General features: G+C 41.4%; 3 protein-coding genes and 5 long non-coding RNA genes across 14 annotated transcripts; 3 read left to right on the forward strand and 5 right to left on the reverse strand.

The window, feature by feature from the left end:
• Positions 1 to 2,476: 2,476 nt before the first annotated feature.
• LOC124349010 (collagen and calcium-binding EGF domain-containing protein 1-like) lies at positions 2,477 to 4,637 on the reverse strand. The gene is made up of 10 exons (XM_046799473.1): positions 4,536 to 4,637; positions 4,355 to 4,474; positions 4,202 to 4,260; positions 4,011 to 4,127; positions 3,833 to 3,937; positions 3,393 to 3,755; positions 3,293 to 3,329; positions 3,036 to 3,222; positions 2,795 to 2,961; positions 2,477 to 2,723 (listed from the first exon to the last, which is right to left on the reverse strand). Exons 1-10 carry the CDS (start codon positions 4,550 to 4,552, stop codon positions 2,663 to 2,665), a joined length of 1,233 nt encoding a protein of 410 aa, XP_046655429.1. The 5' UTR covers positions 4,553 to 4,637; the 3' UTR covers positions 2,477 to 2,662.
• Positions 4,638 to 4,757: 120 nt separating this feature from the next.
• Positions 4,758 to 8,576, reverse strand: LOC124348997. 4 transcript variants are annotated; one of them, XM_046799455.1, is made up of 6 exons: positions 8,223 to 8,576; positions 6,492 to 7,019; positions 5,957 to 6,382; positions 5,759 to 5,844; positions 5,541 to 5,665; positions 4,758 to 5,455 (listed from the first exon to the last, which is right to left on the reverse strand). In XM_046799455.1, the coding sequence occupies exons 1-6, from the start codon at positions 8,231 to 8,233 to the stop codon at positions 5,279 to 5,281; spliced, it is 1,353 nt and encodes a 450-aa protein (XP_046655411.1). In that variant the 5' UTR covers positions 8,234 to 8,576; the 3' UTR covers positions 4,758 to 5,278. The 4 variants fall into 4 exon arrangements, with proteins under 4 accessions (XP_046655411.1, XP_046655410.1, XP_046655412.1 ...); XM_046799454.1 differs by having other exon boundaries at positions 6,492 to 7,022; XM_046799456.1 differs by having other exon boundaries at positions 7,977 to 8,576.
• Positions 6,998 to 7,878, forward strand: LOC124349203. Its single transcript, XR_006920221.1, has 5 exons — positions 6,998 to 7,124; positions 7,194 to 7,266; positions 7,354 to 7,455; positions 7,592 to 7,713; positions 7,784 to 7,878. It is a non-coding gene; the product is annotated as an uncharacterized LOC124349203 (long non-coding RNA).
• A 13-nt stretch (positions 8,577 to 8,589) lies between the features above and the next one.
• LOC124349171 lies at positions 8,590 to 11,082 on the forward strand. Of its 3 annotated transcripts, none has more exons than XR_006920174.1 (6): positions 8,590 to 8,676; positions 8,923 to 10,136; positions 10,255 to 10,505; positions 10,584 to 10,710; positions 10,767 to 10,900; positions 10,964 to 11,082. It is a non-coding gene; the product is annotated as an uncharacterized LOC124349171 (long non-coding RNA). The 3 variants fall into 3 exon arrangements; XR_006920173.1 differs by having other exon boundaries at positions 10,584 to 10,691; XR_006920175.1 differs by having other exon boundaries at positions 10,255 to 10,501; positions 10,584 to 10,691.
• Positions 10,176 to 11,909, reverse strand: LOC124349020 (EARP-interacting protein homolog). The gene is made up of 6 exons (XM_046799500.1): positions 11,775 to 11,909; positions 11,506 to 11,716; positions 11,178 to 11,422; positions 10,809 to 11,119; positions 10,560 to 10,705; positions 10,176 to 10,457 (listed from the first exon to the last, which is right to left on the reverse strand). The coding sequence occupies exons 1-6, from the start codon at positions 11,814 to 11,816 to the stop codon at positions 10,276 to 10,278; spliced, it is 1,137 nt and encodes a 378-aa protein (XP_046655456.1). The 5' UTR covers positions 11,817 to 11,909; the 3' UTR covers positions 10,176 to 10,275.
• Positions 11,910 to 12,300: 391 nt separating this feature from the next.
• Positions 12,301 to 12,877, forward strand: LOC124349185. Of its 2 annotated transcripts, none has more exons than XR_006920199.1 (4): positions 12,301 to 12,341; positions 12,427 to 12,546; positions 12,606 to 12,708; positions 12,778 to 12,877. It is a non-coding gene; the product is annotated as an uncharacterized LOC124349185 (long non-coding RNA). The 2 variants fall into 2 exon arrangements; XR_006920200.1 differs by having other exon boundaries at positions 12,427 to 12,525.
• A 2,030-nt stretch (positions 12,878 to 14,907) lies between these two features.
• LOC124349146 lies at positions 14,908 to 16,120 on the reverse strand. The gene is made up of 2 exons (XR_006920117.1): positions 15,528 to 16,120; positions 14,908 to 15,422 (listed from the first exon to the last, which is right to left on the reverse strand). It is a non-coding gene; the product is annotated as an uncharacterized LOC124349146 (long non-coding RNA).
• A 107-nt stretch (positions 16,121 to 16,227) lies between these two features.
• LOC124349209 lies at positions 16,228 to 18,219 on the reverse strand. Its single transcript, XR_006920229.1, has 3 exons — positions 17,966 to 18,219; positions 16,602 to 16,718; positions 16,228 to 16,548 (listed from the first exon to the last, which is right to left on the reverse strand). It is a non-coding gene; the product is annotated as an uncharacterized LOC124349209 (long non-coding RNA).
• Positions 18,220 to 18,308: the final 89 nt, after the last annotated feature.

Genomic DNA, 18,308 nt, shown 5'->3' on the forward strand with positions numbered 1-18,308 from the left:
ATGTTTTGATTTAATTATCTTTTTATTTTTCTTTTGAAATCGAATGGAAATTTTAATTCAGATTGATGAGAATATTTGCGACATATCAGTTGAAAGATTCTTTGACAGTTGGACGACGACAGCAGCATGCTGAGATCAAAATGCATATAAAGTTGAGTACGGTGAAGCCCCAAATCCACAAGGAAAGCATCATGATGATTTCAGTGTCGTTGGCCTCTGGCATCGAACGTTTCACCCATCCAATAATCCTCTTCACGTCGTACGAGTAGTAAAATGCTACCCTTTTCGTCTGCTGATTGTTCGACGAGTCGGTTGGCGTCGGTGCGATTGTCTGGTCGCCCCTTGATTGAGCTGCAGCATTTGGCGATCTGGTATTCATGGAAACTTGGCCAGGCTCATTAGTAATGGGGTTCTGTTGTGTGTATGCTGAAGCCTGAATTATGATCGCGATCAAAGCGAATATAGTCAGTGCTTGATTCATTTTTCTCATTGTACTTTTAGAATCAAGAGATGTTGGATTATTATACAGAAATGGGGGACCTTTATGCTCTTTGGGGTAGCAATTTTTCTACGGCAAGCTGTCGTTCATCGATTTTATAGAGAATAAAAATTAATTTCGCAATTCAATTTAATTTTTATCATAGTTTTAGTTAAATTTGACTTTTTTCCCATGTTGTTCAAAAGGATTTAAATAGTTATTTAATTCCTTTTCCCTATTAAATTCAAAGAATTCGGAGTACTACGTGTGTAGTGTTGAATATTCTTTGAGTTGAATTAAATTCAAATAAGGATTTAGTCGATGGCGCCTCTAGTAACGTCGAAACTTTGCACCAACATTTAAAAAAAAATTATAACTGCCGTAAAATTGATTTAGTTTTTGTCGGGTGGAGTAAATCGACGGGAAAAATAATGTGGATCGGGCAAGTTCTTGCTGCCCGGATGTTAAGTCTAGTATCTCATCGTATCGTCTGGCGATCTAAACCGGTTCTATACTGCTGTTTAATGGTGTGAAAGTCCGTTTGACGTTCGGATAAGTCCGTGATTTACTACACTCGACTAGACCTTTGCCAATTATAAAAGTTATTTTTATGTTTTATCCCTTTTCCTCAGCTCTTTAAAAAAAATTCAATTGCAACTTATGTTTTTGATTTATCAACTTTTATTTGAAATCTCAGACTCGTGAAAGAAACAAAGACGAAAGATCAGAATTTTGATTATTGCAGCGCTAAGAATTATTACATGGCATAGCGACAGCAGCACAAGAGAACTGTGAGGATGACATTCAGCATAGAGAAACCCCAGATCCACAGTGAGAGCATGATGAGAATTTCATTGTCGGTAGCATTTGGTAGCGATCCTCTGACTATTCCCAAGATTTTCATGACGATTTCGTTGGAATAGAACGTGGCTGCTGGGTCTGAATTTGACGTTATTATCGGGTCTTCTGTTAAAGCGGCTGCGATTGGTCCTTTATTCTCTTGATCGAAACCTCCGGTGCTCTGCTGGGCGTCTGTGGGTGACGCCAACATCACCAGCGCGCAAATAATTATAGCTCCCAACATGAGGGTCGTTTTGGAAAGGCGGGATGAAGCCATTAGATTATGAATTCTCTGCTGCTTTTATTATCCAAGTCGATGAAAGAAAGTTCATGAATATTAATCGCAGCCGACTGTTTATAATGTCTTTGACGACCCAACTTGTCAAGCGCAGCCCGTCATTCCGCCCCTTTATGCGGAATTGATGTTTATCCGCAATTGCGGCGAGATAATATTTTGTCATTTTCTCATAAATCATCAATTTTCACATGTTGTTCAAAAGAAATTGGGTGATTTGTACAATGTCAAGTCTGAAAAAATTCGTTGTTAGTCAGCAGATTGGGTGGGACTACAAGATCGAATCATGAATGAAGCCATCGCCGCAATCGATGGAGATGGACTAGAAAATAACGATGGCAATCACCAACGTGCTGGGCGAACCGAAAGAATGATTGTTAACCAAACGGGACGGGAATGGTGTTTTTTATCTGGCACGGGTGTCACGGGGTGTCATTATTGGATAACCCCGTCCGGTTAGTTTTGTTTTTCACGTGGTCTTTGTGTGTTTATTTCTAGTTTTCTTCGTGTTGTCGTCGTTACAGCTGGAGTTGCGTTCCTTTTTTATTATTCTGTTCGTGCTACTCGGTTATCTAGTTAATATTCAATGACCGTGCTGACGTGGCTGTCGTCTTACAGTGCAAAAGAACCGGATTGCCCAGCGAGATCTTAATCACGTAACAAGGCACCGCTTGTATATAGCGAGAGGGACTCGAATACAATCAGAAAATGTGTCATAATATCCATTTAAAGGCAAACCGTTACTTTACGAACCTCTTTGGCTTTTTGTTGTTGGACTAGAAATGGACAATTTGAGATGGAAGTGACTATAAAGTAAGTCAACTTTCTGCCCTTTGTAATCAGATGCTGCTGACAAATTTGGCTTTTTAAGTTCAATAACGAGTGTATTAAGGCGGGGTGAACTACATTGTTGTAATTGTTTTTGTTATATAATAAGAGAAGGGAAGTTCTAAGAAAGTTAATTACTTGTTGTCAGCGTGTATAGATTTAATATCTGTGTCGTAAAACAGATTGGCGTAGTTGGGAATTTTTAAGGCTATAAGCTTTTATTAAGGGCGGGTAGCTGCCAATTCCAATCGAATAGCTTCGTGAAGGTCCATCAAAGGTGGTCTGCATCGGACAAGAGTAGAATGTTAATTTATTTGGCGAAATCAGTTCAGTTGGGAGAAATCGATACTCACGATTGACCGACGAAAACTTTGTCTTGGAGCGCTTTAATGTCAAATCTGAGGTCTGCGAGTAGAAGGAGAAGGTGTTCGAAATTTCCGGGTTCGCCCTTTTCACCTCTCGATCCCGGCTCACCACGAAAGCCACGCTCTCCAATCTGTCCGATCGGTCCGGCAGGTCCCTGAGTTTCAATAAAAATTTTGTTGAGGTTTCTATTCATTTTGTCAAAGCCTGGGGGAAGTTTGATTTAATTACAATTGGTCCTCTTTTGCAGCGACAGAATTTACTGGGAGGCCCTTGATCTTTAGCTCCACTAGGGATTAATGTATAGGAATCTAAAGGCAAATCGTCCTGTTCTAAAGCCTGTGATTGGGTTGCCCCAGATTTGCCAGGTCTTCCGATTGGTCCAGGACTTCCAGGTGCGCCGTTGGGTCCGGGAAACCTTAAAATTTTTTTTATTCTGTCGATTAAATATTCAATTGATTTAATAGCCATCCAATTGTAACACACACCCTCTTGGTCCAGGTGGTCCTTCTGGTCCCGGAGGCCCTTAAAGACGAAAGGTTTTAATATCAAATGGTTTTTGGTTGAATAGTTCAAATGTAATTTTACCTTCTGGACCCGGGGGTCCGGAAGCGAAGCTGTATAATTTGATAGCTGTGCTCATGGCTGTAATTTTTTCTTCCAAACGTTTCATTTTCTGTTCCATTTTGGTGACGTGCTCGCAAGAAGCTTGACACCGCAAAGTCGTTGTTTCGTTAACAGTTTCGTTGTTGTTGTTTGCGGTCAATTGCGTCGTTACGGTCGAGTTGGCGTCGACCACAGAGGCGGCGGCTGAGGTATCGCTTTCAGGTTGGCAAGTCCGACCGTCCTCACGTAATTGAAACCCGCTTCCACAGCGGCACTGAAACGAGCCGGGAGTGTTGAGACATTCTTGCTCACAGTTCCCGTTATCTTCGTCGCATTCGTCAATGTCTATAACGAGGAAAAGAAAAAGAGAAAATTTGTCGCAAAGTATTTCACGAATGTTTAGCATTTTTTGGTATTATTACCGATACAGTAAGGTCGTATTCCATTTTTCTGGTTTTCGCCATTAAATTTGTACCCAACGAAACAAGTGCAGATGACCCGACCGAAGAAAACGGAACATTTTTGTTCTGAATTTGTTTCCAAATTAAATTTTTACAAAAGTTGAAATTTGAATTGTTTTTAAAATTTAATTTTTTTTACCGCACAAGTCGAGCGTACAGGGATCCTTGTCGGCCGCTACGCAACGTCCGGCAATAAAAGTGTAATTTTGGCAGCAGCTACGCTGGAAACAATCTTTCCAGCCATCGGATTCCTTATCTGAAACGATTATCGAAAGTGAGTTATTACTCATTAGACCATTACTTGTTTGCTTAGTATGGAAACATGTATACCGTGACATCGGTAGCGTTGGACGATAACATCTTCCGATGGGCACTCGATGGGGCTCGGCCTGTAATCAATTTTCATTTAGGAATAACGGTGAACAAATTTCTTTGGCGTTTTTTAAAACAAATCAATCAATTTCGATGTAAATTCCAGTGCACCTAACAGCCTGCAGGGTTTCGGAATCGGACAAATCTTCGGTTAAATAGAATCCATCATCGTTAACAAATCCACAGCTGGTCCACTGAGCGACTAGCAGGAGGATGATCGTGACGAGAAACCTGCAGAGAATCGAATTAGTCGTGAAAACACTAGTTTTTTGTGTGTTTGAAACGAGGTTACAGTTGGCTGCTATGCATGCTGCTGACTGGCGGTGCATTCGTGCTCAACTGCCGTTCCGACGAATTATAAAATGCTGCTTCACCCCATCAAACATGTTTGATGTTTACACAATCTGGCCATGTGGTTAGTGTATAGCTAGATCGTCGAAAAAATGTTAGACACTTTTCAATGGCGAAATTCTTTCGAGTCGAAATATTGAGCAACTTTTAATAGAGTTTGAGATTGTCAATTTCATGATTTGGTGTAATTCTTGTTTGTGGGGTTCATTTTTTGTTTTAAACAACATTGATTGAGACGTGGGAATATTATAATAACAACACGGTACTATTTACAAGACAAAATTGGCACTGGCAATCAAAAAATTATACATATGGAGGCACTTGAATTCATCATTGAAGACAATGGTGGGTGCGTTACACAATTATTTAAATATTTTTAAGTATAGGCTGTATAGTGTGTGTGTGTGAATGGATGGGGGCCGTGCACAGAGTATCAGGAGGGAGGGGGGGGGGGGTCTGTTGGATGCATCTGGTGGTCGTGAAATGTTTTAATTTTTAGGAGATAACAAAACAAAATTCAAGTTTCACTTCGTTCCTTCTAATGACATCATAAGCCTGGCGTTTCACAATTTTTCATTTGACTAGGCTTTCATGTCATTGATTTTTTCGGTCACAATGTGATGCTCGAAACATTTCCTCTCGTCAAAATAATAATATCTGTACAATTTCTGGGGTCCGATTGTATTAGACCAAGGTTGAAAGCTCGAGCATGTGACTGCTGACGTTGCCATTCAGGGCACTTAAATCTAAAGTGGCTGTTGGCATTTGAGCAGGTGACATGATCCTTCCGTGCGTTGCGTCCGGATGCTTTTCTATCCCCGACAGATCGGGTAGCATCGAGCCCGAATTTGAGCCCTTGTACTACAAATTGGCAAAGTGAAACAGTTTCTAAATCAATAATTCCCCCTTTTATGTTAGTTAGCACTTAATTGAAATTTGCACTTACCCTCTGCCAGACGACGATGTTGTGGAGCATGGCGCATCCGCAGAGGACGATTCCCACGCTGATCACTATACTTGTAGTAATGGCAGGAGTCGATGGGAACTGGATGATGGTGTACAAAACGATATCTGAAGTGGGCGACAATCGAAAAGAAACGGCCTGTATTAGTGACACAAAGAAAAATCGAGCGGAAGTCGGAAACTAAAAAATTTGAAACGCACCCGTGAGAAAAACCGGAATGGAGACAAAGAATCCGGCCACGGCGCAAATACGAGTGACGGCCGAATCTCTCAAGAATTTTTTGATTCTAAAATAAACAAAACGTCGAAAAAGTTGAACAGCAAAACGAGTGAGTAGAACCAGATGTGCTTATTTAATTTTAAATTTAGAAATTGTGGGTTATCGCTGTATATACTGACCGATCTCTACTTGAATTTGAAGATGAGCAGGTCGAGGCCGTTATCAGCCGGGCGGCAAAGAGGAGTTGGGTGGCACAGACGAGACAGCAGCAGACGTCCAACGTCATGGCCAAGGAGCAAAGTGCCAAACTGACTTCGTAGACGGAATGAGCTTCGTCGGGCGAAACGATGCGCACCTGGTCGAGAAAGTGGATGGCGTCTGGCGGCGGGCTCATTTTGAGCAAAAAGATGAGACCCAGCAGGGCCATCATCAGCGAGAGGAGACAGAGCAGGCCGAGCGAAGTCAACATCTCGCGCACTCCGATGACGCTGGCGGAAACCTGACGCGTTGCAGCTGCCAACCTCGTCACGGACGTCGGTAGAGGACTTCCGCGCCGGATGTGCATTCCACCGTTGGCCGTAACGCCTTTATTTAACCCTCCTCCACTGCAGGCACATATGAAAAAATGTGTGTATAGATGAATGACACACATAGGGGGGAGAAAAAAGAGCCCCAAGAATTTTATTAAACCCCACAAATATTCTACACACTCACCCATTGGTGGACAGGAAGGTGTGGTCTCCGATGGGGAGTGAGCGGTCCGTGATGAAAATGGAAGAGGACAGTGGTCCGGCGCTGAAATTGAAAGGCAGAGACTCGTCCCTGGAGTGGTCCAAATTGGTCAGCGTCGTTTTGGTCTGGTTGGCCCCGGTGCCTGGACTGATGTTGCTGGTGGTGGGACTCAAAGAATGTTTGGACGTGTTGTGCATGGACATGTTGTGCAACTGGGGCTGTTGTTGTTGTTTGCCGCTCGATCCGGCCGTCGAGTAGCGCCCCGGCGACGAGTAGCCGTTGGCCAATTGATGGTGGTGCGACGGATGAGGAGCCATGACGACGACGTTGTTGTTTGACGTAAGGAGGCGGCGAGGTGGAGGAGGCGGTTCGACGATGGGATCCGACTGGCCCGATTCTGAAAGTCCGTTGGATGGAGTACGAAAATGATCGGTTGGCTGACGTGTACTTAGGTGTTTCAACATGCCGGATGATGGGCTCCAACTACTATTACAACTACCGGACGAGCTACTGCTTAATCGATCAAAAAAAATATCGGCAACAACAAAAAAGAAAAAGAAAATGAAACATTTTTATCAAAGAAAAATGGATGGAAAACCGGTCTCTACTATAAAAGTAAAAAATCGTGCAGCGATCATTACTAATCACATTGTTCTTTAATGCTTTTCGCTTGTAATTTTTAAGGACACGGGCAACTACTACCGGATCAATCAAAAAGATTGTAACATATAGGGGAAACCAGTCTTTCTTTTTTAGGGTGGGTAACATTTTTAAAAAGGTTCGAAAAATCGTGCAGCCATTGATTATTAATCGGGAATATTTTTCATCTACCTTTTTTGTAAAGAAAAAAAATTATTATTATTATTTGGGTTCCCCATTTTGATTCGCTTCTTGTTTCAACACTACCTGGGTAATGAACTAGCGGGTCGGCTTGTTCTTTATTAAGGTAAGAAAAAAAACCACATATTGACTCTTATTTTTTTTGGTGGTGGGGGAGAAGATGATGGCGTGAAAGTGCTCGTTAAATGTATGGACCTTCTTGTTCAAAGCTCTCTATTCTCTCGTGTCTCGGGTGATTATAGGCTGGCTGTAAGTGGTCGAACGCTCAGGTGATGGGCTTAGTCTCTCCTCCGAATGAAAGGCAATAAATTCCGCCCCGTGGGATGAAGAAGGAACCCCCCTGGAAAAAAAAAAAGCCCTTGAGGTATATAAATGACTGTGTACCCACCATCATCATCTCCTAAATGCACTTTCATCTCAATTTCTATTTTTAGGAGTTCCCTAAATGAACCGGCCGATTGTTTTTTTTATTTCCCACATTCTTTCAGGTGTGGTTTTTCTACCTGAGATTTTCGCCAAGTCCCCATGGTCTATCGGAATAATTGTTGACGGATTTAAAGAAGAAGAAAAGGAAAAACCGGCTCTTGATCTCTTTAAATATCTTGGTATAGTTTATATTTTTTTTACCGTAAACTAGAGCTGCCGGAAGACTAGCAGGTCCGCGTGGAGTGAAAAGTAGACCCCCGAAAACAGGTAGATGAAAAATATGAAGTCAAAGAATAACTACAAGAAGAAGAAGAAGAAGGCGGTGTTGGTGAGAAGAATTAGTTGACCGATGGGATGGAGACAATGCCCTGTGACACGTTGCCCGAAGCGGAGCGGATGGGTGTCCGAATGAACATGGAGCTGAGCGCCATCTTGTTGGCCACTGACCTTTTTATCATCCGGCTCCGATGCTGCCGCCGCCCGCTGCTGCTGGTAGTGCTGGTGGCGAATGGTATTTATTTTTATTTATTTTCTTTTTTTTCTCCGACAAAATAAAAATAAAAGGTGATGGGCCAAGTTTTTCTTCTTTTCAGCTCCTCTTCCCTTTTTTTTTATTATTTTCAATGCCACGGGCCGAACTGAACGCGCGTACAACAGTCAGGGCGGCGGTTAATCTGTCTGAACGATCTCGGACGATCTGGCAGCGGGAGTACGAGTAATATAACAAGACGACGGAGCCATCAAGTTGTTGTTGCGGATCTCAGTCCGCCCCGCGTTATAGCAGTCCCTCCGGATCGGATTTTGTTATTCGATCGTCAGCAGCAGCGGCAGGACCCTCGGCTGGCGCTTTAGAAAATGAAAGGTGATTCGCAGGAGTTTCAAATGGCCGCTCAGCCGGAAGGTAAGACCCTCCTTCTCCTTTTACCTTTTTTTTCTATTTATTCCGTTTTATTTTTTATTTCTCCCCCCTCTCTCCCTCTCCCGCTGTGCGGCTGTTGTTTTTGTTGTCTGTCGAATGGCGGGAAAAAATCGGCCGTTTGACACAACCTTTGGCTTGTTCAAAGAATCAACACACTCGGAAGAAGAAGATAATAATCCGCGGTTTTTTCTTCTTTTTTAAAAAATTCTTTTCCTTTTCTTATCTCAGCAGCTGAACTTTAGCGCTGGCCAGCAGCAACAGTCGTTCGTCCTTCAAGTGAAAGTGTGTCGCTGAATCCCCAAAACACGACACACCACGTCTATACTTTTGGGTGTTTTGTCTTGCACAAACTTTCCAACGGTTCAAACACGCACACGCACACAACGGCCGCCACGGGTACTTGAATCAACTGAAAGATGTGAGGGGGTCCTCCTCCGGAGCACAACACACACGAATCTCTTGTTTGTTGTTTTAGGTGCGCTTGTAAAATTGGCCCTGGCTTGCGAAACACTTTTTTTCGTTTTCGGCGGTACTATTAAATCTAACCGTCGGTATTTTTTCGTTTGCAACACGTGAGCAATGTTGCAACCGTCTCGTCCGGCTGGAACTTTCAAACTAAAAGTCTACTACGTAGGTTCGTACCTCCCCTCTTGCTGCAACGGTCCCTTCTATCTCTCTCTCTCTTATTCTTTTTCTCTCTCTCTCTTTCATTCCCTTATATTCTCTTTCAAAGAAAAACAGGGCCCCTTTTATTGTCCCTCTCTCTTCAGGTCTTCAAACAGAGAAAAGAAAAAAGGAGAGCCTGGGCTCTTACATGCTATTTCTCTTTCCGCTTCCCAAAATATTTTGTACATTTGTGTGTTCGGTCTGTGTGTGTGTGTCCGACGTTTTGTTTGCTCTTTCCTCTACAACCCAACAGCGAAGAAATGAAATTCCTGTTGTATTTTCCACATTTTAATTTACCTGACAAAAGTGAAACACAGTAGGGGAAATCTATAGAAAAGAGATGGGATGAGGAGGAAGTCCCACTGCACCTTAATTCTTATTATGGCGGGTCTTTTTTTTATTTTATTTTTCAAGAAGAAAATGAAAAATAAGAAATCTCATCCTCCTGGAGAGTTTGGTTACGCGCTGGCCCCGCGGCAAGGGCGACTGCGACTTGGCAACTCCAAATCAGAAGAAATATTCAAGAAAAAACAAAACAAAACAAGAAGAAAAATCTTTTTTTGAAAATAATAATAAAAAAAAAAAAAAAATCATGAGAGAAAAAAGTAACCGTCAAATCTATGTGTATACGTGCCTCGTATGCGGACTGTCCGTCGATTCCAGCTGCCTTTTTCTCCACCCAATGATACGCCGCCTCTTGTTTAGCTCGTTTGTCTCTATAGACAAATAACGAATTGCTTTATCGTGGATGCAATCTAAAATTCTATGCGGTTGAGGTGCGCGGCTATTGCATTAACATATTTCTGGCTGCTTGCTTTTTTTTTGTTTAACACGTTTAATGTATGTCCCGGCTCGATCTCTGCCATTCAACGGCATTCATAAATTAATCCACAGGTGAAAACATGGGAGCTACATTTAAAAAAGGATGCTGTGTTTTAACGAGCGTGGAACGCGATGAATCAGTAGCCGGCCACCGTACGAGAGGGAAGCAAACGTCCAGGAATCGGCGCTGGACCAGGCTACCGAATACACGGAATCTTCGTGCTCTTCGTAAGCGGTTATCACGCCGTCCGCCAGAGGACTCCGAACATCGTCATCTGAAAAAAAATAATTCAATCATTTTCAGTATCTTATTCTAAATGTCGGTTTGTTTTTACTTGTTTATTTTAAATTAGCATATTTTATGTAAATGAAGTCACCTTCGTCGTTGTCCTTATCGTCAGACATAAGTTTGCCAAAGGGCTCGGATGACAAGGACGCTGCTGAAGTTAAAACCACCCGAGCGTCGCTTCCTGCTGTTAACACCAATTGATCGTGGAATACGTTATACCGTACCTGCCATACCCTGCCGTAAAAAGTGAAATCATTATGTGTTCTACCACTCTCTCTTTTGAACTTTATTTCAGCATTTGTCACGGAATCCTGGGACTGTCTCCGTGTGTACTTACCAATGATAGTGGTCGTGACGGCTGAGGACGGGACTGCTGATGTTGCGCACGTCCCAGAATTTGGTACATCCGTCGTCGCCGCATGTGGCCATGTAGTATTGACGATTCGGATTGAAATCTAAATCTCTGATAGGCTCAATGTGAGCATTTTCTAGGTTATAAATCGACCCCTTGTTGATCGAGCGAAGGTCCACCACTTGCAAGTTCGTCTCCATGGCTACTGCGATTTGATTGGTGCCGTGGTGCGGAGACCAATTGGCGGCCGTCACTTGATTGTGTGTCTTGACTAGGGGTTCTGAATGCAATTCATTCTAGGTACTCAAAATTTGATTTACTTTTAAATTGTACAAGATATCTAAAGCTGAGTACCTGAACTCTGCATTCGCTACTAAAGTCCCAAACGTTAATTCTGCTATCTGTGTTCACTGTCACCACTTTGTTGCCATCGTTTGGTTGCCACAAAAATTTTGCTACTTCTTGATCTTCTGCTCCCAAACTTGCTAGGACTTCTAATTGCCCATGAGATGTTGAATCCAAGGAATCGATTGACTGTCCAATACTCGGCACAGGGCTCATTTTATAGATAGTTGCTAACATCTTTTGATTTGAACCTTCTTTAAATAAAAAAAAAAAGTTAAAGAACATAATTATGGTACAAGGAAAATGTGAAACAACTTATAGAAATTAAAATGAGTACTGTGAACAGTTCCGACTATGTCTGCCTGGTTAGGGTGGGCATTTGTCTGCCATATCTCTCCAAGTGGATGAGGGTAAACAAATTTGCTCACCAAAACAGATTCTTCATCATATTCAACACAGTGTATGGAATTTTCTGATTTCAGTGACTGTGTACCAATCAAAAATCGAACCATTTCGGTTTCTCCATACTGAGCGCACAATGACCGGGCCTGAAGTAAACCGAGAACAAATAACTAGTGAGAATTAATCATCAGCGTAACAACGTACCTGAAAATCAAGACCATAAATGATTGGTGCTTCCTCTTCCATTCGATATATTAGATTATATGATTAATTCTCTAAACTGATTTGTATACATGTCAGATCAGAAGTAAACACAGAATGAACGCCATCTATTGCCGGGGCACCTAACACTATCGATAATACTGGTGCCTGGTGGCGTTGTAATGGGCGCGGAGGATGTACTGACTGACTGTGCAACTAACTTAAGATTCAAAACTTATTACTAGATGTCGCCAGTGTCGCCGATGTTGTTCTGGTGAAACGAGGCGAAATGAGCGAAACAAATTGTTGCTAATTTATACTTATATTCCTGTGATTTCAAATACCAAATTGAACTTTGGTATCATACGTAGGTTTATCTAGACCTATTTTCCTTATTTTTATACTGTACCAACTTATTTCTTCAAATTCTAGATGCATAAGCTGTGAGTCATTCCAACAAGTTGACTTAGCGCTCAGTCAATTTCCATCCATTAGATCCTCATGCTGTCAAAAGCCTAAAACTCATGTTTGAAGCACACATATAGTGGAATACAAATGTGCCGAGATAAGGTATTTCCCCATTACTGCTACCAGACCATTACAATTCAGATTTTCATGTAACATAATAGGTATTCTTGCTCATGATGAACCATAGGATCTTTTCTGAATCTCGCAATTTTGGTGGTGTACCCTAGCTGCAACATCATGTTGGTTTTTATGGCTGTTTCTACTTCTGTTTAGAACGCAACCATAGGTAGAGTTTTATTTCTCATAGGTAAATTCATGTAAATTTGTAAATAATGAAGATAATTTACTTGTCCCATTGCTACTTAGAGTTTCAGAGACATGAAGAGTGTGAAGTGACCTCCCATGTATGCACCAGATCTGCTTGATGAAATTCAAATGCCTTACTAAATTCATCACCCATATGACAAAGGTAAGCATCAATTGATCAATACCACCTATCACCACGCTATACTGGAATACTTCATGACACTTTCTTTAGTATCAGGAAATTTATTTCAACATGCGGAGTTATGCTGAATTGGTTGCTGTGAATTCCATTTTTACGGTTTTTCATCATAAACATGTTATTGTGCTTCTTAGAAAAGGTAAAGATTGATATGCTTTATTCATTGTTATATTTTCATTAATGTAAAACATTTTTTTTTTTCAGAGCACGCAGTTTCTTTATGGAATCGTGTGGTCCTGGCACGGAGATTCTTGTGCCAATGCTGACCTTTGTCCATGACGGAAGAGGGACGTTATTCTGCATCCTTATCTTCGCGACGCACGCTCATCTAGCTTCACTGCTTCTAAACACCATTTGTTTTACTTCACTGGCGTCTTGGCGAGTTTTTGGACCACTTCAGTGATCGCTTCCGTCCGCTGTTACACACCTGTCATCATTCACCACGGGATTATGCCCAGGTACCCAACAATTGACTTATTTTCGTAGGTTATCTTCTAATAGTCTAATTGCGTTAGACTCTGTCTGTGTAATAGTTTCCAAAATCAGGCCCTTCTTACGCGCAAACGAAGTTTTACTTGGACGTTTCTTTTTTCTAACGCTAGATGGCTTTTTGATAATTTGCAGCTGTCAAAACAGTCAGTTTCAGTTACTTTGAACATCTCTTTTTATATTTATTGGCATTTATTTTGTTGAAATATTTAGTGAAAACTGACGATTACTATTCCAGCAACAAAGCTCACTTGTTAAATTTTCGATAATTGCTTTTTTTTTCTACTTCCGGTTTGCTCATTTCAGTCTGTAGTTCAGTAAATATTCATTTGAGGAGCAAAAGAACCACATATTCGTGATCCTCGTAAAATTTGTGGTAAAGCTCATGTTATCTTTTTTACGTTTTCGTACTTCCGGTTTCGAAAATTTTCCTGAACTATAGTTCAGGAAAATTCTCGATTTTGGCCAAATTTTGGATTTCGTTTAAATCACATCTAATCGACCCCAAAGTTCATGGGGATCACGAAAATGTGGTTTAATTTGATGACAGCTCAATGGTTGAGGCGCTGTTGTTACTTCCGGTCTACTTCCGGAATTTTTTTTTTAGACTAGCAAGTGAGCTTTGTTATGTGAAGAGTTCTCAACATTGTTAGGTAGATTTTAAGCAATTTAAAGCGCGCCTTTGAAGATTTGAGCAAAAAAACCATATCAATGAATTTATATGTATTATGTGACTGTTATGTAACTTGTATTGGCATGTCACTTAATAAGAATTGTTTTATTTTTATTCAGGTAATGCAGAGGAGACGTCGAGAAGATGGATTTTCTCATATTTAAAAATCGTCACCGGTCTCCGTCGGATGTTGCCCCTGCTCCTGGTGCGAACGAAACTCGGTGGAATCGCGACCGACACCGAGACTCGTCATCAACGTGGATCATCGTACTGTTGCTATTATTGCATTTGTGTTTGTGTTAGTTAACCCGTTGGCTGCCACACCTTTGTTCTCCACTGCACGGGCCGCGCTGTTCGGTCTCGTGGTTTAAAAGCCGCGGGGTCGGGGAGTCGCCAAGCCCAAACTATGCCGCAAGGCAAGCCTGTTAAAAGGCAATGCACCTTAGTCCCCCCCCCCCCCTTGTCAGCACGGACTTGTCAGCAATGGCAAGTCCCACTTGGTCATGGATCCTTCAGACGTGGCGCGTAGACTAGTAGAGAGCAACCTACGGGTTGTATGGCGTGGCAGCCAACGGGTTAACTTAAGTGTATGTATGTATGTATGTGACTATAAAATGTGGTGGAATTGTGGGTGGAGGTGGGACAATATAACACAATTCTTTTTATCATTTTTTTGTTCATTGTCTCTTAATTTATACCAAGTTTTTTTTGAGTTTTTTCAACTCCTAAGTCTTTCATTATACAAAGTTCAGCCAATTGCCTTTTACTTATAAGATTTGCAAAAATCAACAGTTACAAGTTTCTTTCGTAACTTACCCTTGAAACTTCATCGTCGAACCACTAAAACAAATCCGTATGCAGAGCGATTAAGGCAGTAATCACTTCCAAGACATAACAGATAAATCACAACGTAGGATACTAGATTTGAAGAATTCCAACACCAATAGACACCTGCCGCAACGTTGACAGGCTTGAAGTTACTACCAAGTCTTACAAAAGAATTACCGGCATTAGAAATTTTATTTTCTCAATCAAGATCAACAATTAATTCCCAATGACCAATGACCATGAATACAACCGACCTGTCTAAATAAAATCAAACAGAAATTTCGGATCTAGCATTTAGGAATCTCCATATAGTAAGTTGCGGAAGCGTTTGTGGTGTAATGTTCGGCTTCCTTAATGGTGTGGTAACTCAGCACAGAGTAAAACTTCGGAGCTTCGGTGTAGTAGGTGGTAGCAGCGTAAGAAGTGGTGTACTACTCCGCTGCCTTGGTGGTTTAACTCGGGACTGAGTTTAACTTTGAAGCTTCGGTGTAGAAGTTCGGGACATTATAAGTTATGGTGTAATACTCTAGGGCCTTGGGGGTGTAGTATCCGGTTGCTGCGTATGTTGTGTGGTAAGACGCCGGCGTTGCGGTTTGGTATCCGCCATACCCAGGAGACATCGGTACACCAGTGGTCAACCCACCGATCAAGGATAATACAACCAACAGCAGTACGACGCCATAGTTTACTAGACGGTAAAACATTTGAACATCAATTTTCAATATGAAATGTCATATTAACAAAGAGAAAAAAATAATAGTGATACAAAACTCCATGTAGAAAAAATATTTACCGTTTGGTTGTATTGTAATACTCGGTGGCCTTGGTGTAGCAAACAGGAGCCTCAGTTTGGTAGAAGCTTGGAGCAGAGTAATACTTGGGTTCCTCGGTGTAGTAAACTGGGGCACTGTACGTTGTGTAACATGTGGCCTCTTCGGTGTAGTAGTTTGGGGCTTCGTCATAGTAGCTAGGTGTAGCGTAGGTTGTGGTGTAGTTAACTGCAGCCTTGGTGTAGTTTTTCAGTTCAACGTAGTATGAAGGAGTAGCTGCAGTGTTGTAAGCCTGGACTACGTAGTACTTCGCCGCCTCAGTTGTAGTGCCTCGGTGATGTAGTACTCAGGCGCTTTGGTGATGTGACTCTGGGCAGCGTAATTTGTAGCGTAACTCTTGAGCATTGGTGGTGTGCACTTGGGGGGGGGGGGCCTCGGTGTTGTAAGTAGATGTTGCGTATGTTGACTTTGTTGCGTAGTAAGGCGGCGGCGTAGTGTAGTATTCTTTCGCTGCTGTTGCTTGGTCTCCACCATGACCAGAAGACATCAGTAAACCCGTGGTCGACCCAACCTTCAACGATACAACACCAAACAGCAGCACGGCGCCAGAGTTAACTAAACAATTTAAACATTATCGAATATAAACTCGTAACTACTAATATAAACTGAAAACAAGACGAAATTGATTTACGACTCCAAATAAAGATGAATTTTTACCCAGCATGATTGCGAACTGGTTGTACAATGAAGAAGGCAGTTGGTGACAAATAGTGGGCTGCAGTTATTGCCGTGATGGAGGTATTCACTCGACTGATCCTTCTTCGACTTTTCTCTCTCCTTTTATACGACTTTTTCTAACCCTGACCCACATCTTATACCTTGCGGCTATTTTACCTACTTGATAATGATGTTACACGTGTCGTCCTCACCCAACCTCTACACCACCGCATTGACAGTTTTACGTAATGATCTCCGTGACCTTCGAAAGTGAAGGAAATGCAAACTGGCCTTTCCTTCTTTAGGTTGACGTTGCTGGGGATGGGTCTACAAAAACCAATATCAAAATGAATACCAAATGGTTATGGATTAAAACTCACTTTATACCAATTGACGTTTGAGTCATTTGACTCGTTTCTTCGGTGAATGAATAAATCTTTGATTTCGAACCGTTTGAAGGAAGCCGCTTTTTTGAAAATATTCCTCTGCAACCTTATCTAAGTTTCAAACACATGATCAATCCATATTCATTTCATGATGTAACACAGTTGAGGCTGTTTAGAAACCACTTTTCTCGGTCAATAAGTTCTCAAAAGCTGCAAAAATGTTACACACTTGAACAATCCTTGTACTCAGTCTCATGAGATGTTGCTTCCCACTCTTCCTATGTTTGTGTATAATGTAAACTAACACAACTACTAACTAAATCTCGCAAAGTGGGGCTTCATAATAAAAAATTAATCTACCCACGAAATCGAGAATTTTTTAAATAATATTACTTGGTTGAGTTTGATTAGGATTGAAACAAAAAGACAAAATCCTTAAGAGCATCAACCTGAGCCATAGACTACGAAGTAAAGACGGCGATCGGCTCCATAAGCCCGAGAGGAATCGTCCGAAGCGATGCTTCTGCATGCCGGTAGAGGTCAGGTGGGACCGTTTTCAGTGGATATCGGTCATTTTCCTTTTCCCTACCGATTACGTGCTTCACACACACGCATTTTCGGGTACATGTAATTTATATGGATTTTTAGATTTCATACTATAATTTTATATAGCCCTTCCCCGTGTCCCTTGAATTTTTACTTAATTTTGCTTACAAATTCGGGTGTAGGAAAAAAAAGTTTTATGTGACACCCTTTTCCCTATGAATAAAGCCCTCACTACAGTGTTGCACGAATAAATTAAACAAATCGCGCAACACTGTTGTGAGGGCTCTTTTCATACGAAAAAGGGTGTCACATAAAATTTATTTTTTCTACACCCGAATTTGTAAGTAAAATTAATTAAAAATTGAAGGGACACGGGGAAGGGCTATATTAAATTATAGTATAAAATCTAAAAATCCATATGAATTACATGTACCCGAAAATGCGTGTGTGTGAAGCACGTAATCGGTAGGGAAAAGGAAAATGACCGATATCCACTGAAAACGGTCCCACCTGACCTCTACCGGCATGCAGAAGCATCGCCTGTGGAGGGTTATAGGGGAGTTCAGTCTTTCCTTTGTAGTCTATGCCTGAGCTGAAAAACGAGTTATTTTTCCCAACTAATAATTATTGATTTCTTGGGCAAAATTATTTTAAATCATGGTGTGAAAATGATTAGCCTACTGAGTAGTAGTTCACTGAAATTTGCAAAGCTTGATACACTGTGTTTTTGAAACATAAAAAAAAAATTATCTTATATATTTAGTTGACTATTTAGAGTAACTGCAAGAATAAATAAAGTGTTGTGTATTCACCTCAACATGGTCTCCATGGTGGGTTGTTTCACCTGGGTGTTTTTGAAGAATGTAGATGATAATGCTTAATGGTCGGCCAAGAAATTGTTTTTAAGGAAAAAAAAATCATGCATTAGTCACTACAAGGCTGTAATATCGAGTTTTTGGTTTCACTAAACCACACACAGACTACTAATTAATCAGTAAATTTTGAATGAGCTAATTTTTGTGCGATTTAGGCCTTGGCTACTTGATTATTTTTTATTGCAGACGAACTTCTGCCTGCAAAGTCCCCCTGGTGGCAACTGTACAGTATCCTGCACGGAAACTTGGACAGCCGCTAGGGGTTCTACGCAGGATGGCA

This window comes from Daphnia pulicaria, chromosome 7, assembly GCF_021234035.1.
Source record: "Daphnia pulicaria isolate SC F1-1A chromosome 7, SC_F0-13Bv2, whole genome shotgun sequence".
Taxonomy (NCBI): Eukaryota; Metazoa; Arthropoda; class Branchiopoda; order Diplostraca; family Daphniidae; genus Daphnia; species Daphnia pulicaria.

Excerpts from the sequence above, each read along its gene's own strand:
- LOC124349020 (XM_046799500.1), bottom strand. The coding sequence starts at position 11,816 with ATGGAAGAGGAAGCACCAATCATTTATGGTCTTGATTTTCAG. Across the intron at positions 11,120-11,177 it reads GTAGCGAATGCAGAGTTCAG|AATGAATTGCATTCAGAACC; the intron begins GTACTCAGCTTT and ends TTGAGTACCTAG. Across the intron at positions 10,706-10,808 it reads CGTCACGACCACTATCATTG|GGTATGGCAGGTACGGTATA; the intron begins GTAAGTACACAC and ends TTTTTACGGCAG.
- LOC124348997 (XM_046799454.1), bottom strand. Across the intron at positions 6,383-6,491 it reads ACCTTCCTGTCCACCAATGG|TGGAGGAGGGTTAAATAAAG; the intron begins GTGAGTGTGTAG and ends ATGTGCCTGCAG. Across the intron at positions 5,666-5,758 it reads CATTCCGGTTTTTCTCACGG|ATATCGTTTTGTACACCATC; the intron begins GTGCGTTTCAAA and ends CGCCCACTTCAG.
- LOC124349010 (XM_046799473.1), bottom strand. Across the intron at positions 2,962-3,035 it reads GCTGCAAAAGAGGACCAATT|GGACCTGCCGGACCGATCGG; the intron begins GTAATTAAATCA and ends ATTGAAACTCAG. Across the intron at positions 2,724-2,794 it reads AAAGTTTTCGTCGGTCAATC|ACCACCTTTGATGGACCTTC; the intron begins GTGAGTATCGAT and ends TGTCCGATGCAG.